This window comes from Macaca thibetana, chromosome 1 (genome assembly GCF_024542745.1).
Source record: "Macaca thibetana thibetana isolate TM-01 chromosome 1, ASM2454274v1, whole genome shotgun sequence".
NCBI lineage: Eukaryota > Metazoa > Chordata > Mammalia > Primates > Cercopithecidae > Macaca > Macaca thibetana.
Window position 1 is genome coordinate 188,152,367 of NC_065578.1, and position 14,312 is coordinate 188,166,678.

Here is a 14,312-nt window from a genome sequence, read left to right on the forward strand (position 1 = left end):
ATTGTTCAACCAGACACACAGACCTCAATGCAGGGACACAGGGAACATGAAGAAAGCAAGAAAATATGACACCACCAAAGGAACATAATAACTCTCTAGAAACAGACCCCAATTAAAAACAAATCAATACATTGTCAGAAAAGGAATTCAAAATAATGATCTTAAGGAAACTTAATGAAATTCAAAAAATACAGACAGACAATTTGATGAAATCAGAAAAATAATACATGATATGAATGAGAAATTCAATGAAGAAATAGATATCACAAAAAAGAAACACAGCTAACAAATTCAAAGAATGAAATTTAAAAATATAATGAAGAATTTCAACAGCAGATTTGATCTAGCAGAAAAAAGGAATCGCTGAACTTGAAGATAAATTGTTTGACATTACCCAGTGAGAGAAAAAAAGAAATAAAAATGAAAAAGAGTAAAGAAGGCCTACAAAACCTATGGGATACTATTAAGTGAATAAATATTCATATTATAGGAGCTCCAGAAAGAAAAAAGATGTAAAAAGGTATAGAAAACCTACTTAATGAAATAATAGCTGAAAACATCCCAAGTCTGGGGAGAGATATGAATATTCAGATCCAGGAAGCTCAAGTCCCTAAATAGATCCAACCCAAAAACGGTGCTTCCTGAAGTATATTATAGTCAAGTTGTCAATAGTCAAAGACAAAGAGAAAATTCTCAAAACAGTAAAAGAAAAGTGTTAGGTCACATATAAGGGAATTCCCCTTAGACTAACCATAAATTTCTCAGCAGAAATCTTATAGACCAGGAGAGAAAGCGATGATATAGTCCATGTATCTGAAAGGGGTGAAAAAAACTGTCAACTGAGAATACCATACCCAACAAGTCTATTCTTCAGAATGAGGGAGAAACAAAGTCTTTCCTAGAAAAGCAAAAACTGAGGGAACCCATCACCACTAAACTGGCTCTACAAGAAATGCTCAAGGGAGTCCTACATCTGGAAGCAAAAAGATGATAATCACAATCATGAGAACATAGAAAAGTATAAACTCACTGGCAGAGCAGATACACAAAGGAGAAAGAAAAGGATCAAGCCTCAATACTACAAAAACCTACCAAACCACAATAATAAACAATAATAGAAGAAGAAATTAACAAAGGATATACAAAATAATCTAGAAAACAATTTACAAATGACAGGAGTCACTCCCGTCCTATCAATAATAACCTTGAATGTAAATGGATTAAATTCTCCACTTAAAAGATAGACTGGCTGAGGCCGGGCACAGGGTTCATGCCTGTAATCCCAGCACTTTGGGAGGCTGAGGCAGGCTGATCACTTGAAGGTCAAGAGTTTGAGACCAGCCTAGCCAACATGGTGAAATCCCATCTCTACTAAAAATACACACACAGAAAAAAATTAGCCAGACGTGGTGGCACATGCCTATAGTTCCAGCTACTTGAGGGGTTGAGGTGGAAGAATCACTTGAACCTGAGAGGCAGAGGTTGCAGTGAGCCGAGATTACACCACTGCATTCCAGCCTGGGCAACAGAGTGAGGCTTTGCCTAAAAAAAAAAAAAAAAAAAAAAAAAAAAAAAAAAAAAAAAAAGACAGACTGGCTGAATGGATCTTTAAAAAATGACCCACTTATGTGCTACCTACAAGAATCTTCCTTCACCTGTGGAAACACATATAGATGCAAAGTGAAGGGATGGAAAAAGATATTCCATGTAAACAGAAACCAAAAGCAAACAGGAGTAGCTATGCTTACATGAGATTAAACAGATTTAAGTCAAAAGTATAAAAAGAGGCAAAGGAGGTTATTATGTAAAGAAAAAGAGATCAATTCAGCAAGAGGATACAAGTGAGATTTATCCCAGGGATGCAAGAATAGTTCAACATATACAAATCAATAAATGTGACACATCACAAACAGAATGAAGAATAAAAATACCATCTCAACAGAATGAAGAATAAAAAGATCATCTCAACAGATGTAAAAAGCATTTGATAAAATTCAACAATGTTTCATGATAAAAACTCTCAACAAGCTAGATATAAAAGAAGCATACCTCAACACGCTAAAGTCCATATAAGACAAAGCCACAGCTAATAATGCACTGATTGGGGAAAAACTGCAAGCTTTTCTCTAAGAACCAGAACAAGACAAGGATGACCACTTTTACCACTCTTATTCAACATAGTACTGGCAGTCCTAGCCAGAGCAATTAGGCAACAGAAAAGAATAAAGAGCATCCAAATTGAAAAAAAGGAAGCCAAATTGTCCCTGTTTGCAGATAACATGATCTTATATACAGAAAACCCTAAAAAGCTCTACCAAAACACTCTTAGAACTGACAAATTCAATAAAGTTTCATGACACAAAATTAACATGTAAAAATCAGTAGTGTTTCTATACACCAGCAATGAACTAGCAAAAAAAAAAAAAAAAAAAAAAAAAAAAATCAAAGAAGCAATCCCTTTCACAATAGCTACTTTTAAAAACACACCCATATATAAATTTAACCAAAGAGGTGAAAGATCTCTACAAGGAAAAACTATAAAACACTGATGAAAGAAATTGAAGATGTCACCAAAAAATGGAAATATATCCTATGTTCATGAATGGGAAGAATATTGTAAAAATAACTGTACTACCAAAAGCAATCTATAGATTCAATGCAATCTGTATCAAAATTATCAATGACATTCTTTAGAAAAAACAATTTTTTTTTTTTTTTTTTTGGGACAGTCTTACTCTGTATCCCAGGCTGCAGTGGAGTGGCATGATCTCAGCTCACTGCAACAACCGTCTCTCCTGGGTTCAAGTGATTCTCCTGCCTCAGCCTCCCCAGTAGCTGGGATTACAGGCATGCACTATCATGCCCAGCTAATTTTTTTTGTTTTTGTTTTGAGACACAGTTTTGCTCTTATTGCCCAGGCTGGAGTGCAATGGCATGATCTTGGCTCACTGCAACCTCTGCCTCCCAGATTCAAGCAATTCTCCTGCCTCAGCCTCCCAAGTAGCTGGGATTACAGGCACCTGCCAACACACTCAGCTAATTTTTGTATTTATTGTAGACACAGGGTTTTGCCATGTTGGCCAGGCTGGTCTCGAACTTCTGACCTCAGGTGATCCACCCACCTTGGCCTCCCAAAGTACTAGGATTACAGGCATGAGGTACCATGGAAAGCCTTTTCTTTTCTTTTTTTTTTTCTTTTGTATTTTTAGTAGAAACGGGGTTTTGCCATGTTGGCCAGGCTGGTCTTGAATTCCTGACCTCAAATGATCTGCCCTCCTTGACCTCCCAAAGTGCTGGGATTACAGGCATGAGCCACTGCACCCAGCCTAGAAAAAACAATTCTAAAATTCATATGGAACCACAGAAGACCCCAAATAGCCAAAGAAATCCTGAGCAAAAATAAAGCTGGAGGCATCACACGAGCTGACTTTAATATGTACTACAAAGCTATAGTAAACAAAACAGCATGGTACTGACATAAAAACAGACACATAGACACAATGGAACAGAATAGAGAACCCAGAAATAAATCCACATATTTAGAGCCAACTGATTTTTGACAAGTAACCAAGAACATTCAGTGGGGAAAGAACAGGCTCTTCAATAAGTAGTTCTAGGAAAACTGAGTATCTATATGCAGAAGAATAAAACTAGACCTCTATTTCTCACCTTATTCAAAAATTAAATTAAAATGGCTTAAAGAATTAAATGTAAGACTTGAAACTATGAAACTACAGAAGAAAACATTGGGGAAACACTTTAGAACATTGGTCTAGGCAGATATTTTGGGTAAGACTGCAACAAGCACAGGCAACAAAAGCAAAAATAGACAAATGGAAATACATCAAACTAAAAAGCTTTTGCACAGCAAAGGAAATAATCAAAATAATGCAGAGACAACCTACATAATGGGAGAAACTATTTGCAAGCTGTCTGTATGATAAGGTATTAATAAACAGAATACATAAGGGATTCAAACAACTCAATAGCAAAATAATAATAACAATCATCATCATCATCTTATTTTAAATTGGGCAAATGATCTAAATAGACATTTCTCAAAAGAAGACATACAAATGGCCAACAAACATTTATGAAAAAATGTTCAACACCACTAATCATCAAGGAAATGCAAATCAAAACCACATTGAGATATCATCTCATCCCAGTTAAAACTGCTATTATCAGAAAGACAAACAATAACAGATACTGGTGATGATGTGGAGAAAGGGGAATACTAGTTCACTGCTGGTGGGAATGGCAATTAGCACAGCCACTATGGATAAAAGCTATGGAGTTTCCTTAAAAAACTAAAAGTAGATGTACCATATGATCCAGCAACCTCATTGCTGAGTATACATCCAAAAAAAAAGGAATCAGTAGATCAAAGAACTATCTGCATGCCCATGTTTACTGCAGCACTATTCATAATAGCCAAAATACTGAATTAACCTAACTGTCCACTAGTGGATGGATAAAGAAATTGTGATATATATATGTGTGTGTGTGTGTGTATAATATTATATATTATATAACATTATATATATTAATAACATATATAAATATACAATGTATATACATTATATACATTATATACACACACACATATACATACATACACAATGGAATACTATTCAGCCATAAAAGGGAATAAAATCCTTTCCTTTGCAGCAACATGGATCGAACTAGAGGTGATTATGTTAAGTGAAATAAGCCAGGCACAGAAACACAAACATTGCATGTTCTTATATGTGAGAGCTAAAAAAATTGATCTCATGGAAGCTGTGAATAAAATGATGGTTACCAGAGCTTAGGAAGTGTAGGGGTAAGGGGAATGAACACAGGTTGGCTTAAGGGTTTAAAAATACAGTTGGATAGAAGAAATACATTCTAGTGCTTGATAGCACAGTAGGATACTATTAACAACAATTTATTGTACATTTCAAAATAGCTAGAAGAGAAAATTTGACATGTTTCTAACTCAAAGAAATGTTGAATGTTGAGCTGATGGATATCCTGATTACCCTGATTTGATCATCACACATGGCAAGCATGTATTAAAATATCACATGTACCTATAAATATGTATATTATTATGTATCAATTTTTTTAAAACAGAAATGTCTATTATGAGTTCTTAGCACTGAGTAGATGCCCAATGACCATAAGCTATCATTATTAAGACCAGCTTGTTGATACATTATAAATACAAGAAATTATGCTCCTCCATACCACATACACAGAAGATACTTAAAAATACATTCACACACACACACAAAAAAAAAAAAAAAAAAAAAAAAAAAAAAAACAACTAGCATTTCTTTGTTCTAAATAATTCATTACAAAAGTCATTTTCCCAAAGTCACTTGCTCACACATCCTATTACATGTTGGTTTAGGCTGTAACCCCAAGAAAATGGGTATCTACATTCCAACCTGAGGGACCATAGTCAAAGCAAGATCAACAACAGTTTTGTGACCCTTGGCTGACCAACAGTTTTCACCCTATAAAAGATGTTGGAGAATTCAATGAGGTGGGACTTAAAGAAGGGATTTATTTGGAAAAAGATACACTGTGAGTCCCATGGGTGAGGCCCAAGCCTTGAATAAGCAGTTTTCAATAGAATCCCTGACAGACTTTGTTTTGTATACCCTAGAGCAGCAGTTTTCAACCAGGGGCAATCAGCAATGTCTGGAGACAGTTTTCGTTGTCATAACTCAGTGTGGGATAGGGGGAGACAGCAAGGATGCTGCTAAACATCTTACAATGCACAAGATAGACCCCTGCAACAAAGAGTTATCCACCCCAAAATAGCAATAGTGCCAAGGGTGAGAAGCCCTGCCCAAAGCTTGGGGATCCATATGGGCTGGTGTCTGACATATGCTAAAATATCTAAGAGGTAAGGAAATAGCTGGTTGCTGCGACACAGAGCCAAGATAGGCTGTAGCATTGCAAAAGAGTTGCGCATCTGGTTGAATGGACAAAGGATGCATGCAGGTTCTCCATGGACCAGACTTGGGCCCAGCACAGCAGGGTAGGCCTGGGGTTGTATTAGAAGCTGTCCAAGAGGATCACCTAGAGGGGCAGGGCAACCCCACCAGAGAGACGCTGGGGGAACCCCTGATGTATTGGCAGAGGAAAGGAAGTAAAAGACCAGTGGAAGACAGGCATTTGCCTACAGTGAGAGACCCACAGCGGAAGAGGAGCACAGAAGTGCTTCATGAAGGAGTCAGCTTTAGCACTCGTCAGGCTCCAGGGCAGGCCCAAACACCTGTTACAGTCAAGCATGACCTTCCACGACCCCTGGCTCCCTCCTCCCTAACCCCTGGCCTCTATTCTCTCTTGACCACTCACTTCTCTTCCTCCTGACCCCTCACTTCTCCTCATCCTGACCCTTCACCTCGTCCCCTCCTGACTCCCTCAACTCTTCCCCTCCTGACCCATCATCTCTCCCCTCCTGACCCCTCACCTCTCCCCCTCCTGAACCCTCACCTCTCCTCTTACTGACCCCTCACCTCTCCCCCTCCTGAACCCTCACCTCTCCCCCTCCTGAACCCTCACCTCTCCCCCTCCTGAACCCTCACCTCTCCCCCTCCTGAACCCTCACGTCTCCTCCTCCTGAGCCCTCAACTCTCCTCTTACTGACCCCTCACCTCTCCCCCTCCTGAACCCTCACCTCTCCTCCTCCTGACCCCTCACCTCTCCTCCTCCTGACCCCTCACCTCTCCTTACCCTTGACCCTTCACTTCTCCTCCTTCCTAACCCTTCACCTCTCCCCATCCTCACCCCTCACCTCTCATCAGTTTACCTCTCCCAGCAACGCCAAAGATAAATGGGTGAGAAACTGCATACAGCAAGCTAGAAGAGCAGCGCTTGAGGTACACAGCAGAAAATACAAGAGAAACTGCATGTCCCCTGCCTGGAGCAGGCAGCTGGCCCACAGGTGGCCCAAGCTGAGAGAGAGGAGATTTCATGTAGGGAAGTAGGGACTATTGCATGAAAATGACATAAGTACTAAAATTATATATCTGGGGAACTAAAAATGACTAGATATTTGCTTATTTTTAGCTAATGAAACACTGTTATTATTTCTGCCTAAAACATTCATTCGGAGGGCAGGAACAAAAACAAGCTTGCAAAGGGTTTAAATAGATGAGGAATGTTTTTTTTTTTAAGGTGTTTTTTGATCACAATCCCTAAGTCTGGCTCCCTCAGCATGATAGTTACTTCTTAATATTTATTCCTTGTCAAGGTGAAGCAGTTAGTGTGTTAATGACAAAGGTACTCAGCCAAAGAAGAAACAAAGAACTATGCGCAGTGGTCAGCCATCTTTAAAGACTAGAGTTTGGAGACCACCACTGAGGCATTCTAAGAGAGGCCAGTAAAAGGAAGTGAGGGGTACACAATGTATTATGGGAGGATACCAACCTGCTCTTCCATAAAGCCTCCCTTTATGCCAAGGTCAGAGAAGAAAACCCCATGTAGACAGACCCTGAGCATGGCACCGGTACAGCGATAATGCACACTCCTTACCTGTCTGGGCCTTGGTGTCAGTCTTCTTGCTCTCCTGGTCCCCCTTCTGGGCCCACACGTGCACCATGTACTCCATGCCCGGTCTCAGGCCCGTCAGGATGGTGCTGCTGTGCTCCTTCCCCACCGGAACCTCCCTGGTCTCTCCGTCCGCAGAGGTGTAGCGCACCATATACTTGTCAATGGTGGCCTGCACCGGGTCCCAGGAGACAGTGGCCATATTCTCTGTCACCCGGTCAGTCACCAGGTTTTTGGGGCTGTCAATGTCTGGAAGGAAAATATTTGGAAAGGTTTAAGCTCTGAAGCCATGGAAGACATATCCATCCCTCCATCTTCATCATTTTCATCTTCCCGAGCTCTTTTAGAACAAGGCAATGGCATTCTCATCCTGAGTCTCCTCTGGGAGTCTAAGGAGAAAGTAGCCCTTGGTTCTGAAGTTCAAAGGAAGAATCATTATAAATGAGGCATTCTTTCTCGGCTTTCAGTTCCCTAAAATGTGGGAGGAACGATGTCTTCTCAGAAGCACATGGCACATCACAACCTCTAATTAAACAGCTGCCATGACGTTTAGGGTTCCTAACTTAACATTTTATCAAGGGCTGCTGCACTGATGAGCACTCTAAAAGTATTATCACAAGCATTGCAATGACCAGATCCTGTACACATCTTCTGCTAAAAGCATTGTTACTATAAGACTTTACTTTTCCCTTCCAGTGGGCCAAGTGGTCTCATGAACAGCTCATCACTGTCAGGGAAGAGCAGCCCACTGCCATCACCACGAGAGCTCAGTCTTTCTTTCATCTTTAAGACTTCTAATTGCAAAGTCTCTCTGCTCAGGCCACATCATTGATACCATACCCATTCAAATCCACAAGCTCAAAACACAATTCCAATTGACCATCTCTCTTTTGTTACCTGTTGGGGCGTTGGTGTTGGCCTTCTTGCTCTCTCGGTCCCCCTTCTGGGCCCAGACGTGCACTGTGTACTCCACACCTGGCCTCAGGCCTGTCAGGACAGTGCTGCTCTGCTCCTTCCCCACCGGAACCTCTCTGGTCTCTTGGTTGTCAGCAGAGGTGTAGCGCACCACGTACTTGTCAATGGTGGCCTGCACCGGGTCCCAGGAGATGGTGGCAGTATTCTCAGTCACCCGGTCAGTCACCAGGTTTGCTGGGCTGTCAATTTCTTTAAGAGAGAGATGAAAGAAGAATGTAGCCTTTACCACCCTCTAATTCCATAAAGATAGCACATACACAGTCAAAATCATAACCTCAACAAATGTCAGAGTCTCTAATATGTCAATGATTGAGTTAATGTAAAGGTCTAATTAAGCAAATGGTCTGAAATTCCAGTAATAGGCTAATAACATTTAATAAGAAGTGGAGTTTTCAAACAAAGCCAGCATCTTTATCAACTCTATAAACTTTTCCCGTAAGTTGCTTTGGAATAAAAAGAATTGGTCTTCACATTCAAATTTCTCCTTTACCCTGGATTTATATAATATATTCTTCTAGTTCCTGACTCCTTGTACTAGAAAGCAATTATACTGAATAAACCTCTGCATCTGCTCTAATATGTTCTTTGAGAAGAAAAATATCCTAGAAGTAGTAGCCATCAGTTCTTTCTGTATAAAACATTATATCTGTGGCCAGGGAACCAGGAGACTTTTCAATTGATAGTATCCGAGGTCTGGGCTAATAAAAAGAATAAAACTTGTAGAATCTGTCTGGGTTTCTCTGTGATTAAACTGGGTTAGAACCTGGGCTCCATCTCTTCCTGGTGGCTAACTTTGGACAAGCCATGTAATTTAAGTGTCTGTCTCCTCAACTCTATGAAGAAAGAAATACCAGTACCCACCTCATAGGTTATGGTGAATAGTAAATGAGATATTGCATAGCAAATGCTTAAATATAAGTTGCTATTATTAATGGCATGTGAGGCATGAAATACCACTTTCTCCTCAAAACGTACATCTTTTGGGAGTCAAAAATCCAAGCAATTATGTGTGTGGTTAGCATGCCTTTATTATCCTCTTTCAGAAACTACCTCCTCAAAAAAGGCTGTAGTTTTTGTGACGGTACCTGCATTTCATATCTGCACAGGACCACTTGCCGAGGGGGACAGGCCAGCATGGTGGAATGCACAGCCACGTGCAGTAACTCACCCTAGGGAGCAGAGTTCAGCAAGCACCACAGACATCTGACCTGAGGACAAATGATTTAGCACCCAGGATTCCAAGCTGGCTTCATCCTTCACTAGTGCACCAAACACACAGACCGGCCTGCCATAAAAACCCCTTGAGATGGACCTAACCTGTCATATTCTCACACCTTAGCCTCTGCATATGCTGCCTCCCGTGCTAACTCCCACCCATCCTTCCAGGCTTTGTTCAGGTGTCACCTCCTCCCACAGCCTGCATGACCCCTATCCTGTCCCAGTCTGTGGTAGGTCCCCTTTCTTCAGTTCCCCATAGCTCCAGGGACCTTTGTTTCCTCTAGAACATAACTCACTGTCCTTTATCTTTTTCACTTGTCTTCTCTACCCAGAGGATTGTGAATGTCATACGGGCATGAACCACATCCTTCATGTTTGTGCCCCCAGAGCTCAGCTCTGGTCTGACCCCTTCCCAGTGGCAATGCCACCCCCTAGAGGTTCGCTGCTGCTCACACAATCCCTGCCAAAGAAAAGGGAAGGTTCTTCTCTATTCCAACCTCCTCTGTTTCAAAATTGGGCTGGGCGCGGTGGCTCACTCCTGTATTTCCTAGCACTTTGGGAGGCCAAGGCGGGTGGATTGCCTGAGTTCAGGAGTTCGAGACAAGCCCTGGGAACACAATGAAAACCTGTCTCTATTAAAAATACAAAACTTAGCCGGGCGTGGCAGTGGGCGCCTATAATCCCAGCTACTTGGGAGGCTGAGGCAGGAGAATTGCTTGAACCCAGGAGGTGGAGGTTACAGTGAGCCGAGATCACGCCATTGTACTACAGCCTGGGTGAGAGAGCAAGACTCCATCTCAAACAAACAAACAAAAAATGCCGACCCAAATGCTCTTTTCATGACACTCAGAATCCTAGTAAAAAAGAGAGTCAGGTGTAATGTAAACCAGGAGCGGCAATCTACAATCCACAGGCCAAATCTGATCCACTGCCAATCTTTATCAATAAAGTCTTATTGGAACACAGTCACACCAGTCCATTTACACATCATTGTCTGTGGCTGTTTTCACGCTCCAATGGCAAAGTTAAGTAATTGCAATAGAGACTGTTGGACCCCCAAAGCCGAAAATATTTACTATCCGGCCCTTTACAGAAATTTGCTGACTTTGACTTTAAACAGATTTAGATATCACCATCCTTACTGTCAATATCTTCTCTGCTCCCCTGAAGAAGAGGTCAACTATTGAGGCCCACATGGATCTAGGAGGCTGTGCACCACGAAATCTTTCAAGGGCCAAATACTGACTAACATTCTAAAAAATCATTGCTCTCACTTATGTCATAAGAAACAGGAACGGAAGTAAAGTAACTTGCCCAAAGCCACTCAGCTAGTCAATGGCAGAACTGGGGTTAAAACCTGGACAGTCAAGCTTCTGAAACTATATTCCTAACCACCTCTCTGCTTCTCTGAGAGTCTCTATACTCAGTGACTGTCAAGAACAGAATGCAAACAATAAGCGAAGCCTTTCCCTCTGATTTCCTGCCAGGTGTTTTGGAACCTCATGTGGGCTTCAGGATCAGGCTGCTCTAAATTCAGAGAAGCACCAGGAGAGGATTTAAGCAGAAAGAATGGCTGGGCTATGTCCCAGCATAGTCCCAGGACCCCTACAGGCACAAACTGAGCAGAATGACTGGGTGAAGTAAGAGAACCCTCGCAGCTTCTGAAAGCTTAAAGGAAGAATTGGTCCATTTAGTAAATGTTGACTTAGGATGCAAACTATTTCCACGGTCTAAAAGAGAGCTCCAGATTATATGCAAAGTGCCTGTACAGCCACTGCAAACTGAGATAAGCATTCAAATTCACTGTCAGCCCAGTGTTTTGAGTTTTCACACTAAAAAATGAAAATCAGAAAGTGTTACCCTATTCTGAGGGGGTTGCATACAGAATTCCAACTCAAATAAGTATGACCTTCTGCATCAAGTGAAAAAGCTGATCTCTTTTGTTTGATGTCAAAAAAGAAAAAAATACATAATTATGAAAATCAAAATTGGTTTTGCAACCCTCCTCCCCACTCCTGCAAACAAAAGAGCTGATGCCAGGTGAGCAATGACCTCCTGATTCAAAAATCAACCTTCTCCCTGCCACGAGAAAACTTTATGCTCCCGTCCTTCTGTTACCTGTGAGGGCATTGGTGTCAGCTTTCTTGCTCCCCTGGTTGCCCCTTTCAGCCCATACGTAGACCTTGTATGCCTCTCCTGGCTTCAGGCCCGTCAGGACAGTGCTGCTCTCATCCTTGTGCACTGCCATTTCCTTGGTGTCCCCATCAGCAGAGGTGTAGCGCACCACATACTTGTCTATGACAGCCTGCACTGGTTTCCAGGAGACAGTTGCTGTGTCTTCAGTCACTCGATCAGTAACAACATTGGTTGGACTGTCAATTTCTTCATAAAAATACATGAGAAAGAAAAATCAGAGAAACCAGTTGGTTGGTCAAGATCATAGATTGTTAAAGATCTAGTTCACCTGGGTGACCTAGTTCAATGGTCTATGCAAGACAAGGGGGTCTCTCCATCATCAGTGACAGGTGGACAACTGGCTTCTGCTTGAACCCTAAACTGAGAAGGGACTCTCCAACAGACAACACAATCCATTCCATTTTCCATTTTCAGACTACTAAACATATTAGAGAAAACTCCTTCAAATGTAACTCCTTCCAATTGTCTACCCTAGGTAGACAGAGAGAATACATCTAATTCCCCTTCCAGGAGACCAAGTATTCAAGAAGAGTCATCATTCCCCTCCCTAGTTCTCCTCAAATCAAAACAACATCGCCTCCCCTATTCATTCCTTCCAATTACGGTTTCCAGACCTGGCACTTATATCTACACATGCTCCTCTCTCTCTTTTCGAATACAAATCTCCAAAACTCAGTTCATTCATTCAACAGCACTTCACTGAATATCCATTATGTGCCAGGGAATGTAACGACATTTAGGAGTTATCACTGAGCAAAACAGTCAGAAATCCCTGCCAATGTGGAGTTTATATTCAAAAAGAACTAACCCAGAACAATATGCCAGCTATGTCCTAGACTCTGCGCTTCCCAAGAACACATCCTTAGCCCATGACCTTAGAAAGTCCCTCATTTTTTCTTTTACACAAGTCCCTGCTAACCCAAGGTCCTGCTTCATGTATTCAGGAAACAGCAGGGATGCCAGTGCATCTAGACAGAGTTAAGTCAAGTGGCTGGAAGGGAGGCCAGGAAAGTGAGGGGGACAGTGGACTATGGATGGCCTTGAAGGCCATTGTAATGACACTGTCTTTTACATTAAGTAACGTGAGAAGTCTCTGGGGGCTTTGAAAAGAAGAATGACTTTATCTGACTTGAGCTATCAAAGGATCCCTCCGGCTTCTGGAGAGAATACTGACTCAAGTGAACCAAGAGTGAAGGTCACCTAGGAGGCTGCTTCAGTGGTGTATATGCAAGATGGCAGGGGTGCAGGCAACTGCGGCAGTAATGAAGGTCATGGAGAAGGCTGGCTTTGGAGCTTTCAAAGGTAAAACTGTCATAATCTGCTGATAGATTCGATGTGGGATACAATGAATGATTTGTTGGCTTGTGGCCTGAGTAATTTGCAAAATGGGGTGGCCATTTATAGAGACATCTATATCTCTCTATATATAGATATCTGAGGGATAGCTGAGGGAGGGAAGCGTTTGCAGTAGGGAGTCGGGAGAGGAAGAGGACCAAGAGTTTGCTTTTGGATACATTAAGTGGTAGAGCCAAGATTTGAACTCATTCTTATCTAACAAAGACTGTACATTTCCACTTTTTACCTCTAAGTCCTAAGCAGCACTATCAATAGCATTTTCCTTTGAAACTAATAATAATAATAAATCATAAATAAAGTAAAGTGTGATCTGAAAGGTTACTGTGACCTGAAATCCAGCAGCAGTAATACACAGGAACTAAAGAGAGAAACTGGTCTCGAACTATTGCCTTGTGAGACAATAGTCTCACTGTGACTGTGAGCTCGGAGCCAATAGTCTCACAATAGTCTGCCACTTGTGGGCCTCCAGGAATGACAGGGGGGACAATTAGGATGCATCCACCATCTGACCCCATGGCCAGGGCCTCTGGAGGCTCTAGCAGGCTCTAAGAGGACAGTCAAGGAAAAGAGTGCAATGATAGAGAGAAATCTCTCCGCATCCTGTTACAACTTTCGGTGCAAGATATGATCCTGCATGTCAAAGGGAAGATATGACAAGAGCCATCCAAAACCAACATCTCAATCTGGGGAAATTAGTGACAAAGTGGAAATGGAAAACTAAGGGTGCAGGAAGAACATCCTAGCAGTCCTGCTCTTAAAGTTCATGGCCCTCTCCTTCTCAAAAGTGTCCACATCTGTACAACCCCATATCCCAGCAGTGCCTCCCACCCCATCTCCCTGCCCCAGATCTGTGCTTGCTACCATTGTTTCTGGGACCCACAGCAGAGGTCTGTGGCTTTGTGGGGTTGGTGCTGCCTGTGTGTGTTGAAAGATATATCACAGCCAGGCACAACAGCTCATACCTGCAATTCCAGCACTTTGGGAGGTTGAGCTGGGTGGATCACTTGAGGCCAGGAGTT

The 14,312-nt window shown here is 41.9% G+C and overlaps 2 protein-coding genes across 17 annotated transcripts in view; one reads left to right on the forward strand and one right to left on the reverse strand.

Moving 5' to 3' along the window:
* The window catches only part of MRPS14 (mitochondrial ribosomal protein S14), an 868,813-nt gene that overhangs the window by 764,980 nt on the left and 89,521 nt on the right, over positions 1 to 14,312 (forward strand). The gene's annotated exons all lie outside the window — the stretch shown is intronic.
* The window catches only part of TNN (tenascin N), a 123,238-nt gene that overhangs the window by 32,917 nt on the left and 76,009 nt on the right, over positions 1 to 14,312 (reverse strand). Inside the window, exons 9-11 of the mRNA XM_050794339.1 lie at positions 11,860 to 12,123; positions 8,446 to 8,712; positions 7,534 to 7,797 (exon numbers count right to left, since the gene is read on the reverse strand). Of these exons, the coding sequence (XP_050650296.1) occupies positions 7,534 to 7,797; positions 8,446 to 8,712; positions 11,860 to 12,123 (795 nt within the window). The remainder of the gene's footprint in view (positions 1 to 7,533; positions 7,798 to 8,445; positions 8,713 to 11,859; positions 12,124 to 14,312) is intronic.